This window comes from Anopheles funestus, chromosome 2RL (assembly GCF_943734845.2).
Source record: "Anopheles funestus chromosome 2RL, idAnoFuneDA-416_04, whole genome shotgun sequence".
NCBI classification, from domain to species: Eukaryota; Metazoa; Arthropoda; class Insecta; order Diptera; family Culicidae; genus Anopheles; species Anopheles funestus.
In genome coordinates, this window is record NC_064598.1 from 13,046,114 (window position 1) to 13,060,058 (window position 13,945).

General features: G+C 42.6%; 5 protein-coding genes across 10 annotated transcripts in view; 4 read left to right on the forward strand and 1 right to left on the reverse strand.

Moving 5' to 3' along the window:
• Positions 1–139: 139 nt before the first annotated feature.
• LOC125765067 (uncharacterized) lies at positions 140–1,766 on the forward strand. The gene is made up of 2 exons (XM_049429925.1): positions 140–1,177; positions 1,237–1,766. Exons 1-2 carry the CDS (start codon positions 305–307, stop codon positions 1,684–1,686), a joined length of 1,323 nt encoding a protein of 440 aa, XP_049285882.1. The 5' UTR covers positions 140–304; the 3' UTR covers positions 1,687–1,766.
• Positions 1,767–1,885: 119 nt separating this feature from the next.
• LOC125764809 (uncharacterized) lies at positions 1,886–6,520 on the forward strand. The gene is made up of 4 exons (XM_049429398.1): positions 1,886–3,375; positions 3,455–3,914; positions 5,056–5,879; positions 5,944–6,520. Exons 1-4 carry the CDS (start codon positions 2,560–2,562, stop codon positions 6,403–6,405), a joined length of 2,562 nt encoding a protein of 853 aa, XP_049285355.1. The 5' UTR covers positions 1,886–2,559; the 3' UTR covers positions 6,406–6,520.
• A 125-nt stretch (positions 6,521–6,645) lies between these two features.
• On the forward strand, positions 6,646–8,590 carry LOC125765076 (uncharacterized oxidoreductase dhs-27-like). Its single transcript, XM_049429936.1, has 2 exons — positions 6,646–8,031; positions 8,112–8,590. Exons 1-2 carry the CDS (start codon positions 7,216–7,218, stop codon positions 8,571–8,573), a joined length of 1,278 nt encoding a protein of 425 aa, XP_049285893.1. The 5' UTR covers positions 6,646–7,215; the 3' UTR covers positions 8,574–8,590.
• A 512-nt stretch (positions 8,591–9,102) lies between these two features.
• On the forward strand, positions 9,103–10,399 carry LOC125765083 (uncharacterized). The gene has a single exon (XM_049429949.1). The coding sequence runs from the start codon at positions 9,112–9,114 to the stop codon at positions 10,336–10,338; it is 1,227 nt and encodes a 408-aa protein (XP_049285906.1). The 5' UTR covers positions 9,103–9,111; the 3' UTR covers positions 10,339–10,399.
• Positions 10,400–12,081: 1,682 nt separating this feature from the next.
• Positions 12,082–13,945, reverse strand: part of LOC125765000 (angiopoietin-2-like) — a 201,689-nt gene continuing 199,825 nt past the window's right edge. For all 6 annotated transcript variants that reach the window (XM_049429812.1, XM_049429817.1, XM_049429816.1 and 3 more), the window contains 3 exons: positions 12,836–13,936; positions 12,500–12,763; positions 12,082–12,436 (listed from right to left, as the gene is read on the reverse strand). In XM_049429812.1, the coding sequence (XP_049285769.1) occupies positions 12,247–12,436; positions 12,500–12,763; positions 12,836–13,936 (1,555 nt within the window). In that variant the 3' untranslated portion in view covers positions 12,082–12,246. The remainder of the gene's footprint in view (positions 12,437–12,499; positions 12,764–12,835; positions 13,937–13,945) is intronic.

A 13,945-nucleotide genomic window follows, 5' to 3' on the forward strand; every position in this document is an offset into this window, starting at 1 on the left:
GACCAGCGGAAAGATGTATATCATGACCGTTTGTGCCTGACAATGTCGACGAGTGTGTTTGTATCTTGTCCAGCAAACCCATATACACGATCACTTCCATTTGTGTCGCAAATATACAATGAGAAACCCACGCTGGAAGCTCTCGGTCAAGTGCACGTTTTTTCCTTCAGTACTGATTTAGTTGCGACCGGTTACAGACTAGCGCCGTCATATAGATTGCGCACGTTGGGGTGTACAACATTAGCGATCAAACTCATTGCTCACCGTCGATCACGTCTGGAACAGCTTAGAAATAACACACGAAATGGAAAATCATTCAAATTCATCACCTATCGCAGAAACTAATGGACATGGTGAATCTACTAACGGTGTGGACAACCAAATTCCGGATCTACCACAATATCTGTACGCGGCACTTAAGCAACTAGCCCCAAAGGAAGGCTTTACCGAGGGTAACTTTTCAATTGCGTTTGATTTTGGATCCAGCAAGGGCGATGGGTTCGTAGGGCAGATGTTCAAGGCCACTATCAGTGAGGGGACCAGGAACGAAGTGTACTTGTGCAAGATTCCACCAATTGATGACGCTAGACGCGAGCAGTTTGGTTCGATGGCAGCATTTGCTCGGGAGGCGCTGGTGTACGAACGCTTTATACCATCCATCTACGATTACCAGCGGGAGAAAGGTATTCTAAGCCCGGAGGATGGAGGTTTCTTTCATACGCCACGCTGTTACTACGCGCATTGCGATGAAGTGGCCCAGGAGTCGGTCATCATTATGGAAGATCTTCGACTACGCGATTTTCGGCTGTGGAGCAAGCATAAAATAATCGATTACGATCATGCCAGAATGTTCATGACACATCTAGGCCGTTTGCATGCCATCTCGCTTGCGATGAAGCGTGATCAGCCGGAGCGCTTTGAGCAGTTCAAGCTATCGAACCCGTTCGATCCGATGCTAACAGCAGATGGTCCCTTTCGAAACATGATCCTCTCGCAGCTGCAAATGGTTATCGATGCACTGGACGAACAGGACACGGTCGAACGGGCAAAGATGGAGCAACTGAAAGAGGAGGTGTTCGATGAGCTGCTACGTTGTGGCACGGCGCAGCTGGCTGAACCATACACGGTTGTCGGACATGGGGATTGCTGGACGAACAATATGATGTTCCGCTATGAGGTAAGTGATGCATACACTCGTGCATAGTACAATCTTTTAATTTCTTAGCTTTTCTTCAGGACGGAAAACCTCAAGAAATCATCCTGTTCGATTGGCAAGTGATGCGATACGTCACACCTGTACAGGATATCGTGTACTTCATCTTTTGCTGTACTGATGAAGAATTTCGTCGAAAGTATTATCATGAGATGATTGACATCTACTACCGTTCGCTGTCGACGATGTTGGCAAAGCTGCAGCATGACGTCAGTGAGCTTTTCCCACGTTCAGCACTCGATGAGCAGCTGCGTGTCTTTGGTCGCTATGGTATACTAATGGGTATGTTCTTGGTGCCGATGATGTGTACCAAGAACGAGGAACTACCCGACATTGAGGCAATGGCACAAAAAATGGCTACAACGCAACAGTTGAATGAAAGTTTCTTCAAAACTACGGAATCAAATCAGGATACGTACGCCACACGCATGAGGGCCGTCGTGAAAGATTGCATACGGTATGGATATTTCTGAATATATTGATAGTGTACAATAATCGATTTGTAACCCAATTTCCAAATAAATATATTGAAACGCAAACTGTTATACGATCACGCAAGCTTTATAAGATTATCAGGGTTTGGGTTATTGAAGAAGTCACAACTAGCCTGCCATATAGAGTGGGAAGGGCAATCATGATCACTTCACATCATATAAGCAACAATCAAAGAATCGAAGAATTCTCGTTCATGTTTTTCAGTACTTTTGTACTATAATCTTGATATGAGATTGTATTTAGATCACATGAATTGAAACTCACGTATAGAGCAATTTATTGCTGTGTCACATAAGAAATCTTTTCATCTCTTTAATGTTTGCTATTATGTTCGTACACTAAACACATGCCTTGGAATTTTGTGACCTGATGCCAATTTTACCACCGTGGGGTGTTTACTTATCTTGAACCAGTATGGTATGATAAGAGTACGACCGTGCCACGAGCCAACTTTATTGATAATAACGGCAAGTCACTGATCATAGAAACGAGCCACGCGAACTGCAAAAGCAATTGTTTATGCGCATAAGGTACACCACAGCAAACGTTTGACTATCTTTCCATTAAAGGAGTTACAAGGAATGATGCCAGTCACGCGTCTGTACTGGCATGCGAACACGGCGGTAGATTATCAATGTTCCGTGAGACTTATCAACATTGACTACGCATTTAGCAGGGAGCGATACAATATTTGGTGGTTTTGATATCTCTTCGTATCGGTCAAAGGCGGACTATTTGTTTAAAAACTGATCTCCTCGCTCATTTTCAGCATCATTGACCGAACAGTTAACGTCCAAGTAACATCACATTAGTATCCGTTGTATAGAGTCCGACACTAAAAAGCGTGGAAAATGCCAGAAATACCCGAAACATCCTTTCCGGAATACATATTAGCCGGCCTGCAGGAAATCGCTCGGGAACAAGGATTTACCGATGGATTATACCGCTTCGAAAGTGAATCTGGTTCAAACATGGGTGATGGTTTTGTTGGTCAGATAGTAAAGGTGTTTATTCGAGAGGCAAATCGTAAGCTGGTCGTATTGTGCAAACTATTGCCCGAAAACGAAATGCGAAAACAGCAAGGCGTTCCGTTGTTCGATAGAGAATCTGAAGCGTATATGATAATCCTGCCATTGTTACTCAAGTTCCAACGTGAAAAAGCCCTTCCAGAGGGATTGCCAAGGTTTAACAATGTGCCACGGTGTTACTACGCAAAGACTGTAGTTGACAAGATGGAGTCAGTGATCATTATGGAAGATCTACGATTGCAAGCATTCCGTATGTGGGACAAAGCGAATCCTGTCGATTTCGAACACGCCCGATTACTCATGATCACTTTAGGACGTTTTCATGCACTATCATTTGCGATGAAAGATCAACAACCGGAAGAGTTTGCACAGTGCCGCGAGTTTATCGATCCAATGGGAAAAATGTTGGAACTAGACCCTACCAAAGGGTTTGAGAAGATGATGGCTGGTATGTGTCGTAGAGCACTCGATACACTTGAAAAGCATGATAGCTTTCGACGAGAAAAAATCGAACAGATACAAGATCGTATTATGCACGAAATCATGGCATGTGTCGATGGAAAAGCTGCTGAACCGTACGCTATTATAGGCCACGGAGACTGTTGGTCCAATAATATGATGTTTCAATATCATGAAGATGTAAGTAATGATCGTTTTACTTGATAAATATTTGCTTGCTTACATGGACATATTTTCTAATCTATTGTGGTCCTTCTAGAATCAAACACCGAAGACCATCAAGTTGATCGACTGGCAGCTCTCTAGGTACGGATCACCTGTGCTGGACATAGTCTACTTCATATTCAACTGCACGGACGAGGAACTGCGTTCTCATAGCTATCAACGACTATTGAGCATCTACTACAATAGCCTTAGTGAGCATCTACATAACCTGGGAGGAAATATTGAGCGACAGTTCCCACGCAGTGCCCTCCGTGACCAGCTAAAACAATTTGGTAGGTACGGACTACTGATGTCGATGATAGTGTTACCAATCATTTGTACCCCCAACGACGAGCTTCCCGATACGGATAAGGCCATGGAAGGATTCATGAACGAGATGACTAACGGCAATGGTGATGTTGAGCTGGAATACGGAACTACAGAAAAGGCCGCCATTCGCTATAAGAAACGAATGTCAGGATGTATTCGCGATGCCATACGATTTGGATATATATGAATTGGTACAGCAGAATTTTAACGATATTTTGGGTGAGCACTGTACGATTCCAGTTCCAGTGGGATCGTTGACTCAAACTTAGCAAATAAATAGAAGAATTACAATTTCAAACAGTATAGGTGCGTAATAATTTCTTTATAAGCAAAATCTAATTCGATTTAAGGTGAAACATGTGGTGAATCTTTTTCTAATACTCTTTTTGTTGCAAATCTGGTTGCCAAATGGAAGTGTGAACATGTCATGTCCATGGTTTACTATCTAAAAAACTAGTATACTCAAAGCGCAACTGTAGCACGCTAAAAATTAATGTGAAGAAATGAATCACATTACTTATGGAAGCTACGTTGAATTTTGGACACCTTTCTGCCTATTGGAAACAGCGACAATCATGATGACTCCACAAGTGTAACGGTCAAACAGATGATTTTTCACAAACATTTTTTTTCACTTCTTCCTCTTTTTTCACGAGGCGAATGTCAGCCAATAGGGCAAAAGCCTCTATAAAATAAATAAAATTAAAACTTCTTCCTCTTTGGGACACCGTCTATCTAGAACTATGCGTCGTTGTACACGCGTGCAGCAATTCATTGCTGTGCCACTTAAAAGACACTAATCTTTTAGATCTTATGGACGATACCTGTCCTACGTTTGCTGGCCTGTTCGCAAACTGAAAACAATCTTTTCAATCGTGTGACTTGATGCCAATTTTACCGCTGTTGATAGTTCACCCACCTTGAACTAACATGATTGCTGTACGACCGTGCTACTAGCCATATCTATCAAAGATAACGGAAAGCCATTTGTCATGGAAAAGACCAACGCGAGCTTAGTCTTTACATTGCAAAAGCAATTGTTGATGTGAAAAAGGGAGAACCGCATCAAAAGTGTAGCTGTCGTTCAATTAAAGAAGATTCATGGAATGATATCAATTAAGCATCTATACCGGTATGTAAACGGTGGTTGACTATCAGTGCTCCGTGAGTCTTATCAACTTTGACTACTCATCTAGCCGAAGGCTTATTTGTTTAAATACTGATCTCCTCACTCATTTTCAGCATCATTCTCCGACCAGTTAACGTCCAAGTAACATCACATTAGCATCCGTTGTATACAGTTAAGCTAAGTCAGATACTAAAAAGCGTGGAAAATGCCAGAAATACTCGAAACATCCTTTCCGGATTACATATTACTTGGCCTTGAAGAGATCGCTCGTGAACAAGGATTTACTGATGGATTATACCGCTTCGAAAGTGAATCTGGATCAAACATGGGTGATGGTTTTGTTGGTCAGATAGTAAAGGTGTTTATTCGAGAGGCACATCGTGAGCTGGTCGTATTGTGCAAACTATTGCCCGAAAACGAAATGCGAAAACAGCAAGGCGTTCCGTTGTTCGATAGAGAATCTGAAGCGTATATGATAATCCTGCCATTGTTACTCAAGTTCCAACGTGAAAAAGGTCTCCCAGAGGGATTGCCGAGGTTTAACAATGTGCCACGGTGTTACTACGCAAAGACTGTAGTTGACAAAATGGAGTCGGTGATCATTATGGAAGATCTACGATTGCAAGCATTCCGTATGTGGGACAAAGCCAATCCCGTCGATTTCGAACACGCCCGATTACTCATGATCACTTTAGGACGCCTTCATGCACTATCATTTGCGATGAAAGATCAACAACCGGAAGAGTTTGCGAAGTGTCGTGAGTTTACCGATCCGATGGGAAAAATGTTGGAACTAGACCCTACCAATGGGTTTCAGAAGATGATGGCTGGTATGTGTCGTAGAGCACTCGATACCCTCGAAAAGCATGATACCTTTCGACGGGAAAAACTTGGACAAATACAAGATCGTATTGTCAAAGAAATTGTGGCATGTGTGGATGGAAAAGCTGCTGAGCCTTATGCTATAATAGGCCACGGAGACTGTTGGTCCAATAATATGATGTTTCAATATCACGAAGATGTAAGTAATTTGTATGTAGTTTGCTTACATGGACATATTTTCTAATCTATTGTGGTCCTTCTAGAACCAAACACCGAAGACCATAAAGTTGATCGACTGGCAGCTCTCTAGGTACGGCTCGCCTGTGCTGGACTTAGTCTACTTCATATTCAACTGTACGGACGAGGAACTGCGTTCTCATAGCTATCAACAACTATTGAGCATCTACTACAACAGTCTTAGTGAGCATCTACATAACCTGGGAGGAAATGTCGAGCGACAGTTCCCACGCAGTGCCTTCCGTGATCAGCTTAAACAATTTGGTCGATACGGTCTACTGATGTCAATGTTAGCTCTGCCAATGATTTGTACTCCGAATGACGAACTGCCCGATACGGACAAGGCCATGGAAGGATTCATGAACGAGATGACTAACGGCAATGGTGATGTTGAGCTGGAATACGGAACTACAGAAAAGGCCGCCATTCGCTATAAGAAACGAATGTCAGGATGTATTCGCGATGCCATACGATTTGGATATATATGAATTGATATGGGAGTGTATCAGTGAATGATCACTATATGATTCCAGTTCCCAGTTCCAGTTATAAGGGAAAACACTTGAAGCTTTTGGTTTAATAAACTTTGCAATACACAGAGCATATGAACTCAGGCTCGCTCTTTCATATATATAGTCATGGACTCCTCTCTGGTTTAATATATCAAAGGTGTATGCGATGATATCTTATCTGGAACAGCCTTGAATAATTGTTTTTCTTCTGTATGACCTGTACATTCCCGCACATAAAGTTTCTGTTGCAACTTGTACACCACATTGCTATCAATTTTGATGGAGTAAGAAAACGAAAACCATATTTTCCATGGTTCGTATTTGATTGGTAGTGTGTGTTTTATATCTTACGACAAACACAAGTAAGATTTGCAACAATTATCTAAGATAGCAGTTTCTTTATCTCTAGCACCTTTGCTATATACTGATAATGTGTTTTCCAGTCTATCTAATCGAGCCACCTCCCTAATACTAAGCAACACATAACGGAATCATCGCTACTTCGACATGTTAGCCGTAGCATTATCAATATTGCCGCCGAACTCTTATCAGCATCCAGAGGGGTTTTTGGCTATTACAAAGATTTTGGTCGCAGTACTTGAATTATACAACGAGAAGAAACGATGAACCAGCAGGTATGATATCATTTCGTATATAGTGGCAGCTGTGAGTTACAAAAAGCTAGGGTTCCTCGAACGTACTTGCCATCGTCATCCAATCAGTTACGTCCAAGTTACCCCAGATAGCAGTAGTGCGAAGCCAGCTCTATTGAAAGACAAGGAAAACATGGCTGAAACCCATAAAATATATTTCCCAAAATGCTTTTCTGGTGCGCTGAAACAAGTCGCTCAGGAACAAGGATTTACCGATGGATTATACCGCTTCGAAAGTGAATCCGGATGTAACGTGGGTGATGGTTTTGCTGGTGATTTAGTAAAGGTGTACATTCGTGAGGCAAACCGTGAGTTAGTAGTGCTGTGTAAACTATTGCCAGAGAATGAACTGCGTAAGCAACAGGGCCTACCGTTATTCTATCGAGAATCCGAAGCGTACATGATAATCCTGCCGTTGTTACTCAAGTTCCAACGTGAAAAAGCTCTCCCCGAGGGACTGCCGAGGTTTAACAATGTGCCACGGTGTTACTACGCGAAGACTGCACTTGACAAGATGGAGTCGGTGATCATACTAGAAGATCTACGATTGCAAGCATTCCGTATGTGGGACAAAGCGAATCCCGTCAATTTCGAACACGCCCGATTACTTATGATCATTCTAGGACGCCTTCATGCACTCTCTTTTGCCATGAAAGATCAGCAACCGGAAGAGTTTGCGAAATGTCGTGAGTTTACTGATCCAATGACTAAAATGCTTGCCCTTGATCCTAAGAACACATTTGAGAAGATGACGGCTAGTACGTGTCGTAGAGCAATCGGTACACTCGAAATGCACGAAACTTTCCAACGGGAAAAACTCGAACAGATACAGGATCGCTGTGTTCCTGAAATAGTCGCATGCGTGGATGCAAAAGCTGCTGAGCCTTACGCTGTTATAGGCCACGGAGACTGTTGGTCCAATAATATGATGTTCCAATATCACGAAGATGTAAGTAATGATCGCTTTATTTGATAAATATTTGCTTGCTTACATGGACATATCTTCTAATTTCTATGTGATCCTTCTAGAATCAAACACCGAAGACCATCAAGTTGATCGACTGGCAGCTGTCTCGCTACGGCTCGCCTGTGCTGGACTTAGTCTACTTCATATTCAACTGCACCGACGAGGAACTGCGTTCTCATAGCTATCAACAACTATTGAGAATCTACTACAACAGTCTTAGTGAGCATCTACATAACCTGGGAGGAAATGTCGAGCGTCAGTTTCCACGCAGTGCCTTCCGTGACCAGCTAAAACAATTTGGTCGGTATGGTTTTCTGATATCCATGATGATAATGCCGATTATTTGCACTCCAAATGACGAGCTGCCCGATACGGATGCGGCAATGGAAGGAATTATGGAAGAAAATCCCAAGGGGAACAATGAGATCAACTTTGTATACGGCACTACGGAAAAAGCGGCAATCCGGTACCGAGCGCGCATGTCCGGCTGTATCCGTGATACTATACGTTTGGGATACCTTTGAACTGCTGATATGTTCAACATCAATATATTTTAAAACCATTGTTTTCATTATTACAATAAAAATGAATGAATTACGACAGAGACAATATGCTAATAAAAACGCTCACTTAAAAATGTGAGGGAAGATTTTGAGAAAACTATAACTTTCGATACTATTTGTTAGTAACCAGATTATTCAACTGACTTTTTGTAATCAGCAAATAGCAAATTGCGCAAGGTTAATGTAAACATTTTTCCATACTTATCAGTCGCATCTGACACGTCTTGAGATCAAACACTTTGGCGAAGAAGACAGGGCAAAACGGAACGTCAGAAGAGCAGATTCCGGTTTGAAAGAAGCTAAACAACACTGAGCTCCGCCAGTCGCTAGCAAAACGATTAAATAAAATAAATTGGTGGCAATTACGTGATGATTCTTTCTTATCTCTTGTCACAAATAATTATCACCCCTTGTTGTGGATCGAGTAACAGATAAATCGTTATAAAGGACAATTAAAACCTGTGGGAACGAGTTGCAAACAAAACGTGTATCAAGCAACATGTCAACAGTGAGTGTTCCAGCGTACGTGCAAGAAAGGCTGCTGATCGTAGCGGAAAAACAAGGCTTCGTTCGTGATCATTTTGTCATCGAATATGACCGGGGGTCCAAATCGGGAGATGGGTACATCGGACTCATCGTACGGGCTCGATTTGTAAGCCCAACGCAGCCAAAACTATCGGTAATTTGTAAATTTCCACCCGAGGATCCACATCAACGGCAACGTTTCAACGCAATGCTGCTGTTCGAGCGGGAGACATTCATTTACCAGCGCATATTGCCAGCTTTCGAGGAAATTCAGCTACAACATGGCGTTAACCATCAAGAAGGGACATACTTTGGTCACTATCCCAAATGTTACCATGCGTACTGTGACGTGGAACGTGGTGAGGCCGTGATTATTTTAGAGGATTTGCTAAACTCGAAACGTCCACCTATGAAGCTACTGGATCAGTATGTCCCGATCGATTATGATCATGTGCGTGTTCTGATGAGCGCATTGGGTAAATTAAATGCCTGTTCATTTGCGTTGAAGCGTCACCGGCCACAATTATTCGAACAAATTCGACAGTTGAATGATCTTCTTTCCATCGTACTCGACACGGAACAAACGCGACCATTAACGGATCGTAACTGCCATCTAGCTGCGTCGGCTTTCGACCCAAAGCAGGAAGCTGGCTATCATCGGGAAATGCTAGATCTGTGTAAATCTATGTGGCCTAGAACGGGAGCGCATATTCGAGGTATTCGAGCAGAGCCTTACGCAGCGCTTAATCACGGAGACTGCTGGACAAATAATGTAATGTTTGGTTACGACGCTGATGGCTGTGTGAACGATGTTTGTCTGTTCGATTGGCAGATGGCTCGATACGGATCACCTGTTCTCGATTATACACTGTTCATTTTTCTGTGTGGAGAGCTTAATTTACGTAGAGACAAATTCGACAGCCTGATAGCTGAGTTCTACAGCTCTTTCTCTGCCAGTTTACTGCAGCTGGGAGGTGATCCGGAAAAAGATTTACCTCGAGCCGAGCTGGAAAAGCAATTCATACAATTTGGACGATTAGCCCTGTCCATGGGAACCTATGCATTGCCTAACTTTGCACAGCTGCCGGCAGAAATTTGTGAAAACCCTGCTATGTATCCGACGGATAAAAGATTACAATACTATTATACAGTGATGCGGGAACTAGTAAAAGATAGTGATCAATTTGACAAAATTGAATAAAAATGTAACAAATCCAATTCTAAAGCAATGTGGAAATAAAGTTTTGACTTACCGTTGCGTATTTTCCCTTGTGTCTGCCAGAAATTATTTTTACCGGTGCACCACATTTCATCACTAGTCCTTCACCCTGCGCCAATGGTACCGTGCCTTGGCCATTGCCTTGCTTGACAGATCTATCTGCTCCCAGGCCGAGTCCTTTGGGCCGTGGCGCTGGGCCCATCGTTAACTTTTCAGTCTCTTTTTTCACATCACCTTTCCAGCCCATCCCACGCAACATTCCTTGACCGAACTGTTCGATCGGCACGGATTCATAATCGTCCAAAGTGCTTTCGCGTGCACCATCTAATGGGAGTTCTTCTGGTTTCAGCGGTACAACGATACTGGATGAATCCTCTTTTTTAATTATAGCGTCTGCTGTCTCTGCCACAATCTCGCGTGCTGCTCTTTGTTCGAGTGTTTCAATACCATCATTGAGCATGCTGTTAGTGCTGCTGAGTGTAGCACCATCTTGCAAGCGTTGCTGTTTGAGCTGCTGAATGATCGACACTTTCGTCGTTCGTTCTGTTGATCTTTCATTTTTTAGTGGAGGTATAACCAAGAATGTCGAACGTTGTTCTTCTTGTTTGCTACAATAGACGATATTTATTAGCTACGGATTGCAAATACGCAGTATAAAACGCAAACTTACCCAGACGTTTTAATCAGATTCCCTTCCAAAAACTCGATCCGTTCTTTTGCTTCCTTTGCCTTCAGCGTGACGCTTGATGCCGGGCTGATGCCAAGCAGAGTTTTCGGTTTGGCTTTAACTCCAAAGGAGATTTTCGGTTCGTTACTTCCCATCATATAAACTGTACTAGCTGCCCCACAACTTAAGACAAATCTTCACGGCTAGTTTAGCGAATAATCCAGAATTTTAACTAAGAATCGCACATTTTCCGCTTGTAACCAGAATGTAAACAAACTTGTATGTGCCGCCGTTTTGACAGCGTGCACAATGTGGTCTCCGACGGACATTTTCAAACAACGCAACAGAGTAGATCGTTATTTGTCGAATTCTCATATACCTATTGTGGAAAAAATGCGTGCTTATAAAAATAATACATAGAGTTTAGTAATAGTAAATTCATAAACAAAATGCAAATTCTACTCGTACACACAGTCCATCTTTTCTATTTGCGAATCAAGGTTACTTGAGCAGAGGTAGCATGAAAGCAATTTGCTTCAAAATTAATTTCAAAAACTGCAAATATGTTTTTCAGTTTCTATCTTTATATGCATTCTGAGTTGCATGGAGCAAAAAGGGTTGATACTACATCTAAAAGATAAATAATTTGTTGTGTTTAGACTGTTGAAAGTTAAATTAAAATGTTCGCCACTTTAACCTTGTGCAGCTATGCTCATTTCAAACGCGGAGCGTGTAAATGAGGGCTAATGTTTATGTTTGGTCCTCATGCTGGTGTGTTTTTGTCGAATTCACAGTGCAGCAGGATGGTGTGTAATTACAAGTAAATTTAGTGGATTTTTGTCTCGAAAACTTTGTTCCCTGTTCAGCATGAAACGCTCTTGATGTACGCAACCCCGTCTTTGAGCTTATAGAGCGGTAGCAAACAGGAACAGGAACTTTTTCTCAAGATTGCAAAACCTTATGCCAACGGTCAGCATGGCTGTGTCAGTGAACGGAATTTCCGTCCAATCGATGCTTCTTTTCGCGGGAGCAACAACGACGGTAAGTTACACTTTTTTTGGTAAATAACTCTCACTTTTGGTAAATAAGCATGTTAAAGAAGAATATTCAGCGCTTTAAAGGACTGTGTTGGTTGCATTTAAAGTACAGAATATATTTGGTAAACACCAACTTCCAAGCAGATTGAGGATATAATAATGCAATAGCTATGTGAATGAGACACTTTACGGATCTACCGGTGCATCATTATCCGCCATGTCCTCATCTTTGTTCCATGTATCCTTCGGACGAATCAACATCTTTGCTGCTTTGAGTGAATAATCTCCTAGCCATGATTCCCATAGGATGCCGGTCGATTTGTGATTGCGAGGGTTCTCCAAATAGTATTTTCCATTCAAATTCGAAGCCGCACATCTGTGGGGATAGTGGCCAAAGGTGACAAATGGGTACAAGAATTGATTTCAATAATACAGCTACCTGTTAAACCACCAGCCACTTCCGAAGGTAAGAGCACAGGGATAACTGTCAACCGATCTATCATTCGCTCGATCGTAGGTGCTAAAATCTTGATCATTGTGGTATGCTAGACCATCCGAAGCATTGCCATGGTAGTCCGAAATCATAATATTGTAGTTAAACTTTTCCGATTCAATTCGGAACGCTCCATATTCTGCGTATGCTTTGTTACCCTCAAAATCTTCCAGCTCAACTCTCAGCTCAACGTTGTCGTCGTAACTTAATCTAAAAAGGATAAGTAAACAAAAGGCCCTCAGGTGGAAAGTTTCGTTTGGTTTGTTGCTCTCACTTTCTCACCTGTGTATGAAATCGTTTCCCAACCAAAACTCGTAACCAAGATCCCCAAAACCAAACTTGTATTCATTCCAGGAGCGATTAAAATTTTCTTGCAAATCGTACAAATTTCGGCGCTGGATTACCGTCCACGCCGTACCATCCGTGGAAAACTCACAGTACCGTCTGTTGTAATCCCGTCTAGCCTCGTTAAGCTCGACCTCCGCAAACGTGTACACACCGCTGATCCGTTTCAATAGCTGATGGCAACCATCCTTGTCCGGATGATGGAAACTGATTTCATCCTGTTGCTCAATCGTTCCCGAGCTTACAATAGTGTCGTCCGCATTAGTACTTGTTCCTTCACTACCACTTCCAATATCGACATGTGCGGAAGCATCTAAGCTTTCGTCCTCTTTGGCCTCAGTGCTAGATATAATGGGATGGTGCACAGTTCGATCGACATCAGTCACATTCTGCGTGCAGGGTGAATTGTTTCGCTTTTCCACTTTCCTATCAACATCCAGCACTAAGTGTTCGATACGTTTCAATAGTATATCCGCACTGTTTGTAAACGTGGCCACCTCATGATTCGTTCGCTGGCAGCAAGACAGGATTTGCTCGAACTGGTTCGCCTCCAAATCGTAGATGCGTATTGTGCGATCCTCGATCGAACGCACCATACCCGTCAGTGCGTCCAACGATCGGCATTGCTTGCGGTTGGAAACCATTTCGCGCAATTTTTTCGCCGTCAGCTTGTCCAAAAACTCATCCATCTCTTCATCGGAGTCTGAAACATCCTTCCTAAGTTTAGTCGATGCTCCGACACGGTTTCCTTGACCATTGTTTTTGTTCTGACAGCTGTTGCCATTACTTTCGATCCGATTAATTTGCTTTTGAAGATGGCCAATTTTGGTCAGTATTGCCGCCTGTTCTGCGGCTGTTTCTAAACGATCATTTCGCCGTCCTCGATTGTTGGCACTGCTGCTCGATAGTGCATACACAGTTTTCGTGATATCGTGCAGCTTCTCATTAATAACGTCGACCTTTTCAAAGATATGTTGGACTTTAAAGTCCAGACTGGAGAGGCGCGTCTCAAGCGTAGGCGATGGCGTATCGTGTGCTCTGAAGAGG

What these genes read in the sequence shown, in the direction of transcription:
- LOC125765067 (XM_049429925.1), top strand. Translation starts at nt 305, where the DNA reads ATGGAAAATCATTCAAATTCATCACCTATCGCAGAAACTAATGGACAT. An exon ending in ATATGATGTTCCGCTATGAG is followed by an intron (nt 1,178 to 1,236) that starts GTAAGTGATGCA and finishes GCTTTTCTTCAG; the next exon opens with GACGGAAAACCTCAAGAAAT.
- LOC125764809 (XM_049429398.1), top strand. Translation starts at nt 2,560, where the DNA reads ATGCCAGAAATACCCGAAACATCCTTTCCGGAATACATATTAGCCGGC. An exon ending in TGTTTCAATATCATGAAGAT is followed by an intron (nt 3,376 to 3,454) that starts GTAAGTAATGAT and finishes TGGTCCTTCTAG; the next exon opens with AATCAAACACCGAAGACCAT. An exon ending in CATACGATTTGGATATATAT is followed by an intron (nt 3,915 to 5,055) that starts GAATTGGTACAG and finishes GATACTAAAAAG; the next exon opens with CGTGGAAAATGCCAGAAATA.
- LOC125765076 (XM_049429936.1), top strand. Translation starts at nt 7,216, where the DNA reads ATGGCTGAAACCCATAAAATATATTTCCCAAAATGCTTTTCTGGTGCG. An exon ending in TGTTCCAATATCACGAAGAT is followed by an intron (nt 8,032 to 8,111) that starts GTAAGTAATGAT and finishes TGATCCTTCTAG; the next exon opens with AATCAAACACCGAAGACCAT.
- LOC125765083 (XM_049429949.1), top strand. Translation starts at nt 9,112, where the DNA reads ATGTCAACAGTGAGTGTTCCAGCGTACGTGCAAGAAAGGCTGCTGATC.